The sequence below is a fragment of the Ambystoma mexicanum genome, chromosome 1p (genome assembly GCF_040938575.1).
Source record: "Ambystoma mexicanum isolate Mex_15411 chromosome 1p, UKY_AmexF1_1, whole genome shotgun sequence".
Classification (NCBI taxonomy): Eukaryota; Metazoa; Chordata; class Amphibia; order Caudata; family Ambystomatidae; genus Ambystoma; species Ambystoma mexicanum.
This window is the reverse complement of record NC_090921.1, coordinates 629718145-629735655: the sequence shown is the minus strand read 5'-3', so window position 1 is coordinate 629735655 and position 17511 is coordinate 629718145. Positions and strand designations below refer to the sequence as shown.

Genomic DNA, 17511 nt, shown 5'->3' with positions numbered 1-17511 from the left:
TAGATTTTTCATAAGCACTTCATTTAGTACCTCAAAATCAGACTTCCTTGGTGGATCTAGACATTTGCGATAGAGCGCCAGTGACTTCCAAGTTAAAATAGCCTTCAAGGACGTCAGTCCCAGTTCCATGCGCACAGCTTGAATCAGCGTACCCAAAGCTAGTCTCAGAACTTTTTTCCAAAAGAGGCCTTCGATCACATTCCAACTTTCAGATTTGAATGTAAAGATGGTTTCGGAAACCATAGCTAAGTATCAGAATCACTTTCAATCTATAAAACTCTAATAGTGGTGTTATTGAAAACTCACCATAGCTTTTCAAAAGGATTCTTCCATGATGTGCCAAGTTGATAATTTTAGCTTTTAAGGCTTCCAATCTTGGTTTATCAACTTTGCTGTCGTTTAGGCAGACTCCCAGATAAGTAAACGCTCTAACTTGCAATATTTTTTCACCATTTATATGCCATACATTCACTTTTATACCTTTGAGCTGGTTTTTCGTCTCACCGAAAGCCAAAACTCTAGATTTTATAGGATTGATTTTCAGACCATTCAATTGAACATAGGCTTGCAGGTCATTTAGTTGGCGCCGAAGTCCCACCGGTGTCTGGTCCAATAGGATCACGTTATCAGCATATATCAGACGTGCTATTTGGGTCTCGCCAATTTTTGGTGGAAAGCTTCACGTGTTTGTGAATGCTTGCTCGATATCAGAGGTGAAAAGATTGAAGTGTTCCGCTGCTAATCTACAGCCTTGTTTGAGTCCTTTATTCATTCCGATGGATTTGGTAAGTAAGCCTCGGCGACACAAACGGATCTGATTTGTGGTGTTTGTATACAGCTTTTGAATTACTTGGCATTTGCATTCAGGCATCCCCACTGTTTTAATTTTTGCCAACGTTTGGATCTGTTGACTAAATCAAAAGCTTCACTAAGATCGATAAAAGCCGCAAAGATGTTTTTATCTTTGCATCGTTCGGTTTGTGACTTTAAGATGTTAATTATGAATAGGTTTAGTGACGTACCAATACCTTTAACAAAGCCACTTTGCCAGCGATCGCGATGGCTGGTTTCTATGCTCCATTTGCCTAGTTGTTTCATGACAAAGGAGGCATATACTTTACCAATTAAATCGAGTAAGGTAATTTGCCTGTAGTTCGAAGGTTTGGATCTTAAGCCTTTTTTGAAAATCGGTATTATAATTGCTGATTTCCAAGATGTTGGTACTTCTTTGTTTTTGATTACCTGTGCAAATCAGCGTTATGATCACGGCCCATTGCTCTAGATGTTGTTTCAAATGAGCATTTGTGAGGCCGTCAGGGCTCGGGGCTCTGGAACTGTTTAATTATTTTAGTTCTTCTCTTAGGGAATCCACATCAATTTCAAATATGTCCCAGCTTGCTTGAGGTTCATTCTGCTCTACTTTCTCAATCAAATTTACATCAAAGAATTTTAGGAAGTGTTTGGTCCACTCTTACGGTGTGATTGAGGTTGTTATTAGAGCCTATTGATGTGTATCCAAGATGTTGATCAGCGACCCAATTTCAGCAACATTTTTGGTTTTGATATGATGGAGCATTTGTTGAGCATCTCGTCGGATGGTCGATTGATGATGCGTTTTTCGCCAATTACGATAACTTTGTTTTAGTTTCTTAACTTGAATTTGATATGTAACTGGTTTTTCAAAATTCAATATGCGCAACTCTTTGTTCATTTGTTTTTTCACCACTGCCACTGCGGGATCAAAACAATGCTGGTGCACCATTCTTGCTTTTAGTAAGCTACGATCTTTAATTTCAAACAATTGCAGGAGTGCTCCAAATTCTATACGATTTTTAGGTGTATTCAAAGAAGTTGAGTCAATATGTGCTTGGAGATTGATGTGTAGTTGTCGCAGCTTTGATACCGTTGTTCGTAACCGAACAGGCCAGATGTTCGTAACCGATTACATCCAGGCATCACTTCAATCTGTGCATTGTATAGATCAATTCTAGACTCTGGTCGACAATGCCAAGTCAGCTCCAATAGATTGTGGTCACTTTCTATTTTTGTATTACCTCACGAATGTTACATTCTCTGAGACACATATATAGTCCAAGATTTGCTCACTTTTTGCTCCCCTCCAGGTTGCTTCTCCTGGTTTATCGCCAGCTGTATTGTCAGTCAAGATACAGATCTTTCTTTGTGTCATCCCTCTTCTCCAATGTATGCCTCTCTTTCTAGCTGGGGTTATGTTAACTGGATCGTCATCCGTTTCATAGCCTTCTTTGTTCGAACAGATGGCATTTAAATCACCACATATCAAAATATGTGGGTATTCTAAGGGTTCTCCAAACTTATCGAGGGACAAAGTTATTTTGTCCACAAAACCACTCAAAGACTTCACTGCTGGGTTCCAGTAAAGATTTAAAATATTTAGAATTAGTGGTTTATCAACTGAATTAATCAAGATCATTCCCACTATCCGTTGAATGTGGGCATTTGGATGATCTGTTTCCAATACCTCGAAGTGTAGTGTATTTTTAATAGCGATGAGCAGGCCAGATGTTGGTCTGCCTCGGGGAACTTTCTCAGCTCGATTTAGGGTTACTGAATATCCATCAATAATTGGAGGAGATTGAAGCCATATTTCTTGAGGGAGTTCATATCATGATTTAGGGCCGCTGCACTATCATTTGAAGTCAAGTGCGCAAAGCCCCTAGCTGGCAATTTTCAAGCAGGGCCTGATATTAACCTGTGTATTCTATGCGTTGGATATTTCAGAAGCAAACATACTTGCAAGCCATTTCCAATTCTCTGTTGTGCCTTGTTGCAATATTTGTGGTTCTGTTATAACATAATGTGGTTTAGGTAGATGAAAGCATTGCTCTGATGATTTTTGGATGTGCTTTTTGTGTTGGGCTTTCCATGCAGCTAGTGGGGCTATGGCATCTACTGCCTGTTTTATTGTGGAGTTCTAGATTTCAGCAAGTATTTCTGGGTCGTTGGAAAAGGGTGGCCTGAGAGCAGGGATCTGTAGGTGAGGTAAAAGCCTTTCTTTGGTAAGCTTACGGGAGCTCCTGGCAAATGTTGGTGGAAGTGGTGAGGTGCAGGGTTTCTCTTTCTGGGGATGGTGGAGAATAGGATGACATGGTGGTCTGTCCAGGGGCTTGGGGAATTAGAGTTGATGGAATGTGGGCAGTTGTGGTCTACTAGCCTGTCTAAGGTGCAGCCTTTGATGTGTGTGGGGTCAGTAATAGATTGTTTGAAGCTTAGAGTGTGTAGCGCTTTAGCAAGTGATTTTGCTTGTGGATCTCCCGGGTCCTTGAGTCCTAGAGTCAAGTCACCTAAGAGGATGGCCTTGGATGGTATCTTAAGGTTGTCAGATAGGAGGTGGATGAGGACTTTTAGAAAATCTGCCTTGGGGCCAGGGGACCTGTAGACAATGTTGAACGTTATGGTGCAGTTGTGGGATGTGCTGAGTTTAAGGACTAGAGGTCGCTGTTACCTTCAGTGCAAGTGTTGATCTTTCTAATGGGGCTGGACTCTTTTGCTATGAGGGCTACCCTGCCCCCTTTAAGGTGAGGGTGATCTTGTCTGAATATGGTATACCCTGGAGGGAGTGCAAGTGAGATGGCGGGGCCTGAGGCTTCATGGAGCCAGGTTTACGAGATTGCTAGGAGGTCGAGGTTATGGGCCGTGAGGAAGTCTTGTATGTTTAAGGTGTGGTCTGGGAGGGAGGGTGCGTTAATGAAGGAGCAGCTGAGCGTGGTATGTGAGAGGGAGGCATATGGAGCAGTCATAGATGTGGCAACTAATGCAGTGGCACCATTGGAGGCAGTTGGAGTGTTAACATGGGCAACATTTGGCATGGTAGCATGGGCAACATTGGGAATAGCACCTCTAGCAGCATTTGGGATGTAGCATGGGCAACATTTGGCATGTATCATGGGCAACATTGGAAATAGCACCACTTGCAGCATTTGGGATGGTATCATGGGAAACATTTGGCATGGCAGCATGGGCAACATTGGAAAAGGCACCTCTCGCATCTTTTGGGATGGTAGCATGGGCAGCATTTGGCATGGTAGCATGGGTAACATTTAGTATGGTAGCAAGGGCGACATAAGTAACAACAGAGTTTGCAGAAGTTGGGGTAGCAGTAGAAGTGTGTGCTTTGGCAACGTTATACTCTGATGGTATGACATTTTCATTCCTCCATGGGGCATTGGGGTTGGCAGCAATGTTCACCTCTGGTGCGGTTTCTTTGAGTGCAGGGGCCCTTGGTTTGGGATCAAAGTACTGGGCAATGTGCAGGGTTGTGCTGAGAGTTCCTGTCCTGATGTAGATTGGTGCAGAGCAGAGTCTGTGGTAGGCACCGGGAACCCCTTGCTGGAGGTGGAGTTATGCAAGGGGAGTAGTATGCTTATGAAGGAGAAAGGGGGGATGCGGTGTGACAAGCTGTTATTTCCCCTTAGCTCTGGGAGAGATACCACATTGGGTCAGCATGGTGGGGTAAGGGTGCCGGGGGCAGTGAGGAGGGTGGAGGTTGGGCATGGGCGGTTAGTGCCAACCGGGCTGGGATTGGGTGTTTGGCCTAGAGTTAGTGATTTTTTGCTGAGATGGGTTGGTAGATTCTTGGATTGGTGCTGCATCTTCGAGGTGAGCGCAGCGCTCAAGGGTAGATAGGGAGTGGAGGCTGCAGCGGCATCTCAAGGCAGAGCTGTGAGGGGGTGCGTTGGCTCTGATTGGGAGGTTTGGATCAGGCTAAGGGCATAGGGCCTGCATGTGGATGTGGTTGTGGGGGCAGTTTGGGGGTGCCTAGTGGTGTTGGGGTGGGGTTGGAGGCAGATGCCTAGCAGGCGGTTTCTGGTTGCAGCATCTCTGGGCTGAGAGCGGTGGAATTGTGGATTGGTGCATGAACAGAGATGCTGGAGTCTGCGGGTGAGGAGTGGGTGTGAGTGTGGAGCGGGCTGATGGGATCATATACTGTGGTGACGGGCACATGCTTGACACACTAGCAGGGGCTAAGCCATGACCGTGCAAACTTGCAGGTGGCTTACCGTCAGTGGCTGTCGGCAGAGGCAAGGGTGCGTTGGGCTAGCATGCTGGCATCAGCATCGCTGAGCAGCGGAGAGCTGCAGAGAGGCAAATGTGGCTTTGCTTCGTGCCATCGCTGAATGGCTTCGCCAGCCGGTTAAGGTGGGAGTTCCTTATTGGTTCGGGTTGCAGTCAATTGAGTTCTTTCTGGCTGTGCGGTCCATCGGCTGGGACCTTGTCATCGTGGTTGATGCAGGAGCGTGCTGCTTGTTTTTGATGGTGTGGCTGATATGGGGTACACTCCAGTGTCCGTCGGGGGGTCGGCACCCTCGATACTCTGAGCGGAGCTGCAGAGAGGCAAATGTGCCTTTGCTTCGTGCCTTCGCTGCATGGCTTTGTCTGGTGGTTAAGGTGGGAGTCCCTTATTGGTCCTGGTTACGGCCTATCAAGTGCTTTCTGGCAGTGGGGTCCATTGGCTGGGACATTGTCATTCTGGGTGGAAGCCATGTTGATGCAGGAGTGTCCTGCGTGTTTCTGATGGTGTGGCTGATAGGGGGTACACTCCAGTGTCCCTTAAGGGGTCGCCTCCCTCGATACTCGCAGCAGAGCTGCAGAGAGGCAAATGTGCTTTTGCTTTGTGCATTCGCTACACGGCTTTGCCTGGCATTTAAGGTGGGAGCCCCTTATTGGTCCTGGTTGCAGCCAATCGAGTGCTTTCTGGCTGTGGGGTCCATCGGCTAGGACCTTGTCGTTGCGGGTGTTGGCCATGTTGATGCAGGAGGGTCCTGCTTGTTTCTGATGGTGTGGCTGATATGGGGTACACTCCAGTGTCTCCCGGGAGGTCGGCTACCTCGATACTCGCGGAGCTGCAGAGAGGCAAATGTTTTTGGGTGCGTTGTGTTGTATCCTTGCTCTATTTAGGGCAGAGTAGCATTGCAGTTGGAATAGCTGTGAGGAGTGAGCAGGCAGTCTGAAGAGAAACCCCGGCAAATTTACTACAATTTACCGGCTTTGAGTTAATGCCCTGGCATAGCATGCCCTGACATAACGTGGCAGTGATCAGCTTAAAGTCTTGGGCAATTCAACACCGCTGAACTCTACAGACTGAAACGCCTGCACTACTTTTATTGTCTATTGACTATACAGACTGCAACAGACCTGCACAATTCCTTATTGTTCAGGTCCTTATGATTACTCAGCGGGTTGAGCGCTCACTGTTGTAATCTCTGTGATCTGCAGGTCGCAGGATTCAACCCCTGCAAGGCCTTTCATCCTTCCGAGGTCGATTAGTGAGTACCAACTTCGGTTGGGTTGTAATCATATCCAAATATGTAGTATGTACGGACCAGCAAGCGTCTGCTCTAGTGACTAAGCTGGTGACATTGGCCTCAACTCATCTTGGTTCTATTCTAAACGTGGGTGCCCGCTTGTTCTTATTTTGTGGCACTAAGCAACTCTCTTCACCTAGCCACCTGCATGAAAGGATTGCACATCAACGAACAGACAATGGAATCAAGGCGTCATTGTTTTCTTACAGGCGCGCTGGTGAGTTGGGCATGTAGTGCGCCTTATGCTGTTGTATGGCTTTGATGAAGGCATAACATTCAGCCAAACCTGAAATAAACTGATCTTAGTGAAGACGCTAATGGGTAATGTGCCATTAAGCTGTGCCCTCAAGTGAATGGCAGCCTGAGAGGCGCAGAAAAAGCAATACACATCCAAGATTTACCTGTTTCAGCATTAGTCCAGACTTTACCACCAACCTGACACAGCACTACTGCTGCTTTTATCACCTGCATCACCTCTCATGTCCCGCCTCCCCGCCTACGCGTACTCCACTCTTTTTTCATCTGCTTGCGTCCAGCCGTGTTTACATGCATAGGTAATGTATTCTCTTTTTTTCTCTTTTTAAATAGTCCATCGAATGTACTGGAAGACCCTGGTGACCACTTTAATAACCTGCTTCAAGGGATGCTGATCGGGTGACTGTTGACCGAAATTAATCAGCTTTGCCTCTGCCTTCATTGCCTGAGCCCAATCACCTCTGCCTTCCTTCTGTCTGGGGGCGCTCTTCCTTCAAGAAGGAAGGCCATGATATCTCTTGGGCGTCTTATTCTACTCCTCCTTGGACTCGGCTCTTACTCTAGAAATGTATTCCACTGCTGCGCTTTTAGTATTACAGCTTGACCTTGAAGCAAAGTACAGAATCCTCCCAGTTGCTCACAACTCCTATGCTTCTGGCACAAGTAGCATCTGCCTTGAAGTTGGTTCTTACCCAGGTTCGGACCTGACAAACTCCTAAACTCCTGTGCCTCAGGTTAAGGCAAGTGCTTCTCCTGGAGGCTCTGACGAAGAGCTTCTTGCCTGCAAACATATTAGGACTTGCACTCTCAGGGCATGCTAAGAACATATGAGGGTTTGCATTTTTAGTAGTCTCAATGACCTATCCACCACCACCATGGTAGAGATGCTTACTGTCACAATGTTTGTGACATAGGAGACTATGAGGCTCTACTTTATAGACTTTCTGAAACAGGCCCCTTGTCTGCCACCATCTCCAGAACTACTGACCCCTACAGTGCTGGCCGCAGTGCTGCTGCTTCATTCTCCTCTCCTCCTTACTTACAAGTTGCCATTCTCCAAGCTACATGTTCACATCTGTACAAAGCAAGACTGACCCAGACAAAGTCCTGCATCACTCCATTCAGGACAACATGATGGTGTGGACACAGCTTCGTCCACCACTGACCTGGGTCGTGAAGCCTACTTGCATGTTAGTGGCATCAGAGTCAAGGGAGGACTGAGAAGGGCGGCAACGGGGCAATTGGGCCCCATGCTGGCAGGGCTGTTGCCCCCTAGGCCCAGACTGAAATACGAAAAAACAGACAAAATCATTCAGAATCTAGTCTGGAGACTAGAGTTTTGTAGAACAGTTACTAGTAAATGTATGATTTTTCTGAATGTTGAGGAGGTTAATAGGAGCAGCAGAGGCAGTGGTTGTGATTAATTCTTGCAGCTGAAGTTCCCTTTCAAATAGGACCCCAATATTGTGAGCCTTGGGTGATGGAGCAAGAAAGTCAGGCAGTGATGAATTTCAGAGAGGCAGTTGGTAATCGGTTGCGAGATGGCTGCAGTGAAGGAGAGAAAGGATAAAAAGGTTTGAGTGTCATCAGCAAAAAGGTGAAAGTGAAAGCCAAAGAACAAGATAAGTTTTCCTCGGACAGAAGTCGAGAGGGTGACGAGTAGTGGTCCAATGGCCAATCCTTGGGAATGCTGACAGGTAGAGACCTTGAAGTGGTGAGCATTAGGGAGAAGATTTGAGGCATGCATGAGTGTGGCCTCAGTGGAGTGTTTATGATGGAAGCCAGATTGAAGCGGATCAAGGGACTTAGTGATCTGGTTGAAGGCAACCTGCTTAAGGACGTTTGAATAACGGGGAAGGACAGAATCTGGGCAATACTTTGCTGGGATGTTTGTATCAGCAGAAGGTTTCATCAACAGAGGTATTACAGTTGCAGATTTGAAGGGGGCCGGGGAGAGTCCAGTGGAGAGAGCGAGGTTGAAGACCTCAGAGAGATGGGGGCAAATGATTGAAACTAAGTCTTTGACCATTTGGGGAGCAAAAGGGTCGATGGGAACAAAAAGAGGCCCTGGAAATAATTTTTAAAGTGCCCCCATTGTACACATTTTCGACAAGCCCAACCCTTTCCCTATGAGAAATAAAATAGTCGACCACACAAAAGAGGCCCAGGGTGCAGAGGCCTACCAGGACATCTCCAGAGTTCCTTATAGGCCAGTCCAACCCTGGTTGGCACTGTGAAGGATGGGTGCTAATTCAGATGGGGAGAATTATCCAAGTGCAGAAGAGGTAGGGGGAGAGATGGTGGACAGAAGGAAGTTTGGGAGGGGAGAAAGAGAGAGACTGTGAGGGTGTCACATTTTCTTTTAGAGAGTTTAGAGGAATGACAGTGAGTGAAAGTCATTAGCAGAAAGGGTAGAGGTGATGGTTATTGGCTTCGGAGGTGTGAGCAAGGAATGGAGAATAGGTGATTGTGAAGGGAGGTGATTAGGTTTGTGAAGGAGAGGATTTGGCAGAGTTCAGTGCAGAGGTTACCACAGCAAGAGAATATTTGTAGTCTAGGAGTAGGGAAGGTGTCTGTAATTTGTGCCTGTGCCATAGGTCACGGCGCATGTTTGCTTTGAGGGTCTGTATTTTAGAAGTGATCGAAGGCTGAGGACGGGGACAGGAAGGTGTGAATGTGTGAGCAGATTAGTGTTCGTCAAATGGATTCATAAGTGAATAGACAAAGTCAAAGAAAGCACAGTCAATGGGAGAGGCATGAATAGGGAAAAGAGACAGGTCCTCACATCATCAAGATAAAGGGCAAAAGAGTCCTGCCTGAACTTCCTGTTGTCCTTGAAGAGGGGAGATGATGTGCAGAAGGATCGAGATTTTAAAGTTAGCAATGGAGTGATCAGACAGACAGGGGTCAATGAAAAGCTCAGAGGAGGAAAGTGAATTATAGAGAAAAACAAGGCCAAGAGAGTTTCCACCAGTGTTGATGGGCTGGTTGTGAAGGGAGTAGAGGGTCAGATAGAAGGGATTTAAGTTCAAGGCAGGGTGCTGCAGAGTGGTTGGGAACTTTAAAGTCTTCCAGCAAGACAATGTGAATGTCGCTAGGTGGATCAGGTCAGGAAAGAAGGAGATGAGAGGAGTAGGGGTTCAATAGAGAGCCAAAACAGTCAGAGGAGTAGGAGAGAGGAGTTGAATAGTGGCATATTCATAAGAGGAAGAGTTGATGGCAGAGGTGGATGGATGAGCATTGTGGAGGGCCTTATTGTTACTGCGCCTTACTGCGCACCCATCCGCTCCCCGCACTCTTCCGCTCCCCGCACTCATCCGCTCTATGCACTCATTCTTTCCAGGCTCTCATCTGCTATATGCACTCATCTGCTCTACAAAGTAGTTCGCTCATATGCATCCGCTCTATACATTCATCCGCTCTATACACTCATCTGCTCTATACACTCATCAACTCTATACTTTCCTCTGCTCTATACACTCATCCGTTCTGCACATTCATCTGCTCTATGCACTCCTGCGTTCTACACATTCCTCTGACATTTACGCACTCATCTGCTCTATACACCCGTCTGCTCTACACACTCATCCACTCTACACTCATCCCCTCTGCACATTCATCTGCTCTATGCACTCCTGCATTCTATATACTCCTCCGCACTTACGCACTCATCCGCTCTACACACTCGTCCGCTCTACACACTCATCCGCTCTACACCCCGTCCGCTCTACACACTCATCCGCTCAACACACTCATCCGCTCAATCATACTCATCCCCTCAACATACTCATCCGCCTTTGTTGCGATTGGTGTGTGCAAGAGGGTGGGGGGGGCAGAGGGGGAGAGGGAGGAGGCTTCTGTTCTTGCTAGGGCTAGGCGTGCGGTTTTTAGGGAGGGGAAGGGGTGAGGTTGGTGGGGGATGATGGTGGGGGTTAGTGGGAAAAGCGGGGAGTGCATGATTGCAGGGCAGGGTGTGTCCAGTATGATAGTGTGGGGAGCAGGCATGATCAACGTAGACTGGTTGGTGGTGGGGTTTGGGGGAGCAATGGTCTTAGGGTGGTTGGCTCGCCATCATGCCCCTCTGGCTTGGTGTTTGGAAAGGGGATGGGTAGGAGATGTGAAGGAGGGTGGGATGATTTGGGAAGGGGGGACGGGTGGCAAGGCTGATGGGAGAGTGGAGGCGGTCCACGGTAGTCGTTTCCGGCGACCCTGGTGGATTGGGTGCACTCATGGTTAGTACGTGCTATTAGGTGTAGTTTCAGGTGCAATTTACACTTTATGTTGGACTTTATGAGTTTGGCTATATCACTGGGTGTGATTAGTCTTGGTTTCTGGGTTCCACTAAGCAGGGTGATATTATTCACTTATTCTAGGTTTTAGTCTACTAATTGTAACTAGGCTGCAGACCGTTTTGAAGTGTAGGTACACCTTAGGATATGCTGTAAGGTGGCCTATTTAGTTGCAACTACAGCACAGTTACGCTGTTGGGTAGACTTTCATCTAGCACGCTGGAATACAGGTAAGCTATTAGGGAGAAATTGACTGTAGCAACGCCACAGGTATGCTTTTTAGGTGGACTTTTATGTGCAATTTAGGAGGACTTTCTAATTGTAGTTCTAAATTCAATCGGGCACGCTATTAGGCACACTTCTAGATTCAAGCAAGGGGCGCTATTAGGCCCACTTCTAAATTTGAGTTTTGTACAGATAGGATATTAGGGATGCTTCTATATTTAACTAATAACTCAACGCTAATGGGCCGCCTTTTGCACAGAGAGGGATATTATGTACACAGAGAGGATATTAGGTGCACTACCAAGTTCAGTTTGCACAGAGAGGGTATTAGGGACACTTCTGAATTCAACTAGGGCACGTTATTAGGTACACTTCTAAATTTGGGCAAGGAGCGCTATTAGGTCTACTTCTAAATTTAGCTTTGCACAGAGAGGATATTAGGGAAACTTCTAAATTCAACTTTGAACACAGAGGATATTTAGGCACACTTCTAGTTTCAATTTTGCACAGCGGGGATAATAGATTATTAGGTACACTTCTAAATTCTATATTACACAGAGATGATATTAGGCATACTTCTAAATTAAACTTTGCACAGAAGGGATATTTACATCAAGTTTTGCACAGAGAGGCTATTAGGTACACTTTTAAATTCAACTTTACCCAGAGCGGAAATTAGGCACTGTTCTAAATTCAACCAGGGTGGACTATTGGGCGCCCTTCTAAATTCAGCCAGGGCACGCTATTAGACACACTTATAAATTCAACTTTGTACAGAGAGGCTATTAGGCAAAATTCTAAATTCACACTTCTAACTTCAAATCTTGCACAGAGAGGATATTAGGAACAATTCTAAATTCACCAGGACATGCTATTGGGCACACTTCTAAATTAAACTATGCACAGAGAGGCTATTAGAGAATACTAGTCAGTTCAACTAGGGCACGCTATTGATAAGTAAACCCATACCTCTGCCCTTCCCAATACATCATAGGGAGTGTGAGAAGGTAGCAGGGTCAGTGTGGAGAGCTGCTAGTGTAGCAGATTCATGAGTGGACATCCTGTTTTCTGTGACAGCAGGAAGTGAAAGTTGAGGGTTATAAGAAGTCATTGATTGATTGTGCATTCCAGGGGCCACGTGAACAAGTAATAGGAGGTGGGGGAAAGGAGCAGGTTTTGTGCAATTGGTGAGGGGGGTGGATGAGAGTGGAGATCCTAGGAGCACAGGAGCATCTTATTTGAGAGGTGAGTGTGCATGGGGGAGGAGGAGGATGATGTGGAAGGCTGGCCACTGACACAGAAGTTACAACAAGTTGAGGCTGAAGGCTATCAGTGAGGGGAAGGCGAAGAATGTGTAGAAGGAGGAATGGAGCAAAATGAAGATGCATGAGCATGATGTAGGTTAGAAGAAATAGACAAGTGAAGAAAATGAAGAAAGGGTGCAGCCTAAGAGCGAGGGAGGGTAGGTGGATGAGTGGAAAGGGAAGTGGTAGTGGCTGGCCGAGACAAAGCTGTGTACCTTCTGAGTTGGGCTACAATGGGGGTACAGGTACCCCAATTATAGTTACTAGGCCCAAAACAGCAATGTTCCCTGGTCCTCTAAGGTAACAGAAGCTCCACAGTGAATGGATAATCAATGAGCTATAATTAGATCCCACAATCATAGTGCTATCCAAAGCACTGGCAGGTCTGGCCAGGAGCATGCACAGGGGAGGTGCACACAGAGTTGTCTACACCTGCATGTCAGGCAATAGCTGGGTATGTTACCAAAATAAAATGCAGCTTCGCATCTTGCCCTAGTCTTGAAACCGTTCTGAGAATGACATCACCAGATGTAGGGAGGAAAGGGGACTTTGGACAGTAGTTACTGTGGTGAGTAACGTGATCTGTTCTCTGCAAGCAACCAACATGACATACTAATATCATGTCCCTTCTTGCATCTTCTCCACACCCTCCAATCCTCTTTCCATGTTCCCTCCTTCCAGTGCAAGGCCTCTGGCTATCGCTTTTGTTTGCTTGCAGCATCTTAAAGATGTCTTAATGTGGACAGCAGCACTATGGAAGCACCTATCATGACAAATCCTCAGTAGGCATGGAAAACAACTAGCATATTGTCATCTTCAGAGGAAATTGGTTTAGAGTAACCTGTTCAGACATAATATAAAGTTGTCTGTTAGTTATGCGGTGACTGCTAGAAGACAGGATTGAAGACACTATAAAGAGATCTGACTCATTCCTACGTCCCTGGATCCGATGCATCAGTTATAAAATTATATAAACATATAGTACAAATACCTTTAGATGCCCTAACTGGCTAGCTACCTGGATGTGAAAAAATGTCTTTAGCAATAAAAAGCTCACACATGGGCCCTCATTAGGACTCTGGCGCTAATCCATGGTGCTATTAGCACCATTGTCTATGCCGGAGTCCGCCATGGAGAAAGGGGGAATTACCACCCCATTCCAAGGGTTGGCGGGGTGGTAATTCCCCCTTTCTCCATGGCCCTTCCCCATTCCCATTTTTGCCCCATAGGGCTCAATGGGAATGGGGAAGGCGGCAATTATGGTACCGCAAATTGCGGTACCATAATTGCCATCAGGGTCCCTTTGCGGGTCCCTACTTTAACGGCTGGTCCAGACCAGCCGTTCAGGTCGGGAGCCGCAAAGGGACCTCGTAGTAAGGCGTTAAGGGGTTAATGGCGCCACAGCCTTTTACGGCGCCATTAACCCCTTAACGCCAGGGTCCTAATGAGGGCCATGGTCTAGTTTGTAAGGTAGCTGACACAGGCTGTCCCCCTATAAAGCGATCCGTGTGTTCCAGCAGTCCTGAAAACTGAAAAAGGACAACCCTATGTTGCACCATAGAGGAAAGGTTCTCTTACCTCGTAGGCATCTTTTGCTTTCCCCTTGAGTCCAGCGCACAGCCTGGTCTTGGCGATGTGATTCAGTTCCAGGGCGCTTGCACAGTGCTCATTGCTCAGGATGGTCACATTCACTTCCCTTAGATCAGAAGACTGTTGTCCGTTCAGTGTGGTTTTTCCCCAGCCAGCCACATTACACACAGTACCCTCGGGAATGTCCCAGTCGTTACCCGGAAGAGGGAGGAGGTTTACGCTCTTGTCCAGTGTAGCCGAGCGATGCAGCTGTGGGTAAGAAAGAACACTAAATTCTGGCCATCCTCACCCCTTCCTGCACCAGAGTTAGGGTTCAAGAATTTCTTTTTGCACCCAACCCCACCCTCCCACAGAGAAATGATCTGTTGCAAAACATCAGCCCAGGAAAAAATTGGTTGTAGTCCCAATATCGATTTTAGTACTGTCAGCAGTGGTGGCTGGTCTATGTTAGGCAATGGAGCATTGATCCACCCATTTTGGACGAGCCAGCACTACGAGCTCCCTCACCTGCTTGTTGCACCTGAGGGAACTCTTCCTGCGCTTGCTCGAACAGTCAAAGGGAAACACGGTTTTCATTTAACAGTTCTTATCCCAGCGTGCATGCCCCATGGGGATGGAGGATGGGGTACATGCGGTACTGCATCCCTAAAGGTGGGTGGGGGAGCTCCTGTGTCTCCCCACACATTCAGAGCTGTCGGACGTCCTCCAGAGGATTCTCTGGCTCCCGCATGCATGTGCAGGAACCAGGAAGTGCACCTCGCTTCTTGGTTCTTTATATTGCGTGGGAGAAGGATAGCATCCCGGGACTTGCTGGAGCAGATTCGGAACCGTGGCTGGTGGTAATAAAAACATTGTGTGCATGGATGCGTGAATGAAAGTTTGTTGAGTTGGCACGCACTTGGAGAATGAATGTGTATGGTAGAATGCATGAATGCATATGAAAAATGCCCCCACGCACTCATAAATCAGGGGCCTCTAATTTAGGGGTGCAGAGGGATGGTGTGCCCTCAAATCAGAGGGCTGTGAGGCGGCCTTTGCTTTGGTGAGCATGGTGAGTGACAGTCACTGTGCTGGTGAGTTGGCCTTTGATTTCGGGGTGAATGAGAGGCCCGCTACCTTTTCATACTGGGCATCAATGTTAAAGCAAACGTGTTTGCTTTAACATTGATGCTTAGGAAAAAATGCCATGCCAAAGTCAACCTGATGCTTGCTTTAACGTTGATGCCCAGTAAAAAATATTTGGCCAGAGTCAGAAAACGTAACCAGACTGGCTGCAGCAATGCAGTCCAGAGTAGCCACGTTACAAAACTTCTCATGCATAATACGTGTTACTACGTGGCTAGACTGACATTTTGGCATAGCCAGTCTAGCCATTTCTTTCTGTGGCATGACATTTTTTTACTGGGCACCAATGTTAAAACAAACACAGTGTTTGCTGTAACATTGTTGCCCAGTAAAACATGCCATGCCAGAGTCAGAAAACGTAACCAGACTGGCTGCAGCAATGCATTATTGTGACATGGCATTTTTAATAGCAACGTCAACATGAGTGTGTTTCTACGTGTAAGCATTGGTATGTCTTGGCAGAGCCAGCTTGGACATGTTTCTTACAGTATCATTACTGGCATAATGCACAAAGCAAACATGAGCGTGTCCTTATGTGGGAATACTGGCATGTATAGGTGCAGCTAGCATAGAAATGTATGTGCACAGCCAGCACGAAAATGTTTGTATACAGGCATATATTGCGGGGAAAGGTAACATGAAAATGCTCCTATTGGATTGTTTTCATATGTGACCCTTTAAAAACGGATACAAACTGTCTGGCTTTTTACCCAATTATTCCAAAGCTTTTGCCAGGGGGAGAAACCCCCTACCCCATGACTCTACCTTTGATTGGTTTGGCCTCTCTCACTTTGCTAGGTCGGATGACAGCATTTGTAGTGATAAACACAAGAGTACATTCTATATAATCATCATTTAAAACCTACAATGGTACAGTAAACTATAAAGTTCACATGCTGGCAGGTAAGAGTTTATTTCCTGAGCTCGATTTAGTCCGCACTTGACCTTCAGTAAAGGAGTCTAACTTTTGCCCTCTACCTGGCCCTCCACTGCCACATACCAACCACATATATACAACCACACATACCATTGTATATAGCCCGCACTTTCCAGCCACCCGAGGGCCTACCCCAGGTGGCGCCATCTTTTTTGAATGGAAAGTACTCACAGTTACAAATGCACATGGCATAATAGGCAAGTTTCAAATCCCCAGTAACAAGCATGGTCAGTTTCCACATAATCAGTTCACAAAGCATGTGAAGTTGGCAACAATGTAACTGTCCTGCCAGTGTCAATTGCTCATTGTCCTCTAACCAAGGAAGGCCTGTTTCACAAGCACATTGACAGATATACCTAGTTACCAGCAACCCAGTCACAGGTCTCTTGCTCATTTCATTGCAGTCATGCTTTCCCTTTGAGGGAGCCAGCCTCACTTGTGTGGCAGCAAGGGCTTGAAACACACACACAAAGAGGCAGAGGATGAATCACAGGTGAAATGTTGGTGCTAGGGGCACAGGGATTAGCACTACAAGGACAGCGCTGACAGAACTGGACAAATGGGCACCTTTCCACAGTGTGTAGGTCAGCGTTGCACATATTTTGTGTTGATAAAGTCCAAGAGTATGGTGTTATACCTTAATATGCTCTCCAAGATTCACCAGACAGGAGTCTCAGATTCTTGGTTACTTCATATACAATATTCACAGGATGCAGTCACTCTTAAGGTTGTGTTGACACTTAGAGACAACCACCAGCAATCACTCTCACTACATCTCAGGCTTAAACTGACACACTCAGAACTCTCATTCACACCAGGGGAAGGGTGCCCAGCCAATCAGGTGGCTGGAAGAGCCGGTGAGGATACATTATATATCACCCGCTCTTTCCAGCCACCACGAGGACCTATCCCGGATGGCGCAATCATTTTCTTTCTCTCTGTTGCCTCCACACCCTCTCTCCACCTCCAAAACAAAACATACCCTTTCCCCACCACCTTCCTTCCTCCTCACTTACCTGCTGGACCGGAGCTTTGTGCTCCGGTCCCAGTGCTCTTCCCGCCTGCAGTCACCATAGAAATGGAAACGGGACTTTGTCTCTTTTCCTATTGCAGTGGCCATCTTTATTTTCTTTTCTTCTTTTCTTTTTTCGAGTGATTGGTGTGGCTCAATACGTGCAGCCAATCTCCTGGAAAAACGAATACACCATTCACACCCTGGATAAAATCCAGGGTGCAAATGACTATCACCCCCTTGTCAGGGGGACAGACATGGCTGGGCCTGCCTAAGCTCCGGCTGGCAGGCTGTTACCGGCCATGTCTGTCCCGCCCCTCCTTCACGGTGTTGTTTGCCATATTCATACCGTGCACCCAACATTCGACAAAGCTACTCATTCACCCTGTATTAAGCCACTATTCTAGAACCGTGTGCAGACGGCCAGCAG

The 17511-nt window shown here is 46.7% G+C and overlaps 1 protein-coding gene across 2 annotated transcripts in view; it reads right to left on the bottom strand.

Annotated features, from left to right (window-relative positions):
• Positions 1–17511, bottom strand: part of LOC138577442 (duodenase-1-like) — a 110612-nt gene that overhangs the window by 53203 nt on the left and 39898 nt on the right. For both annotated transcript variants that reach the window (XM_069649626.1, XM_069649627.1), the window contains exon 3: positions 13996–14256. In XM_069649626.1, coding sequence (XP_069505727.1) covers positions 13996–14256 — 261 coding nt within the window. The remainder of the gene's footprint in view (positions 1–13995; positions 14257–17511) is intronic.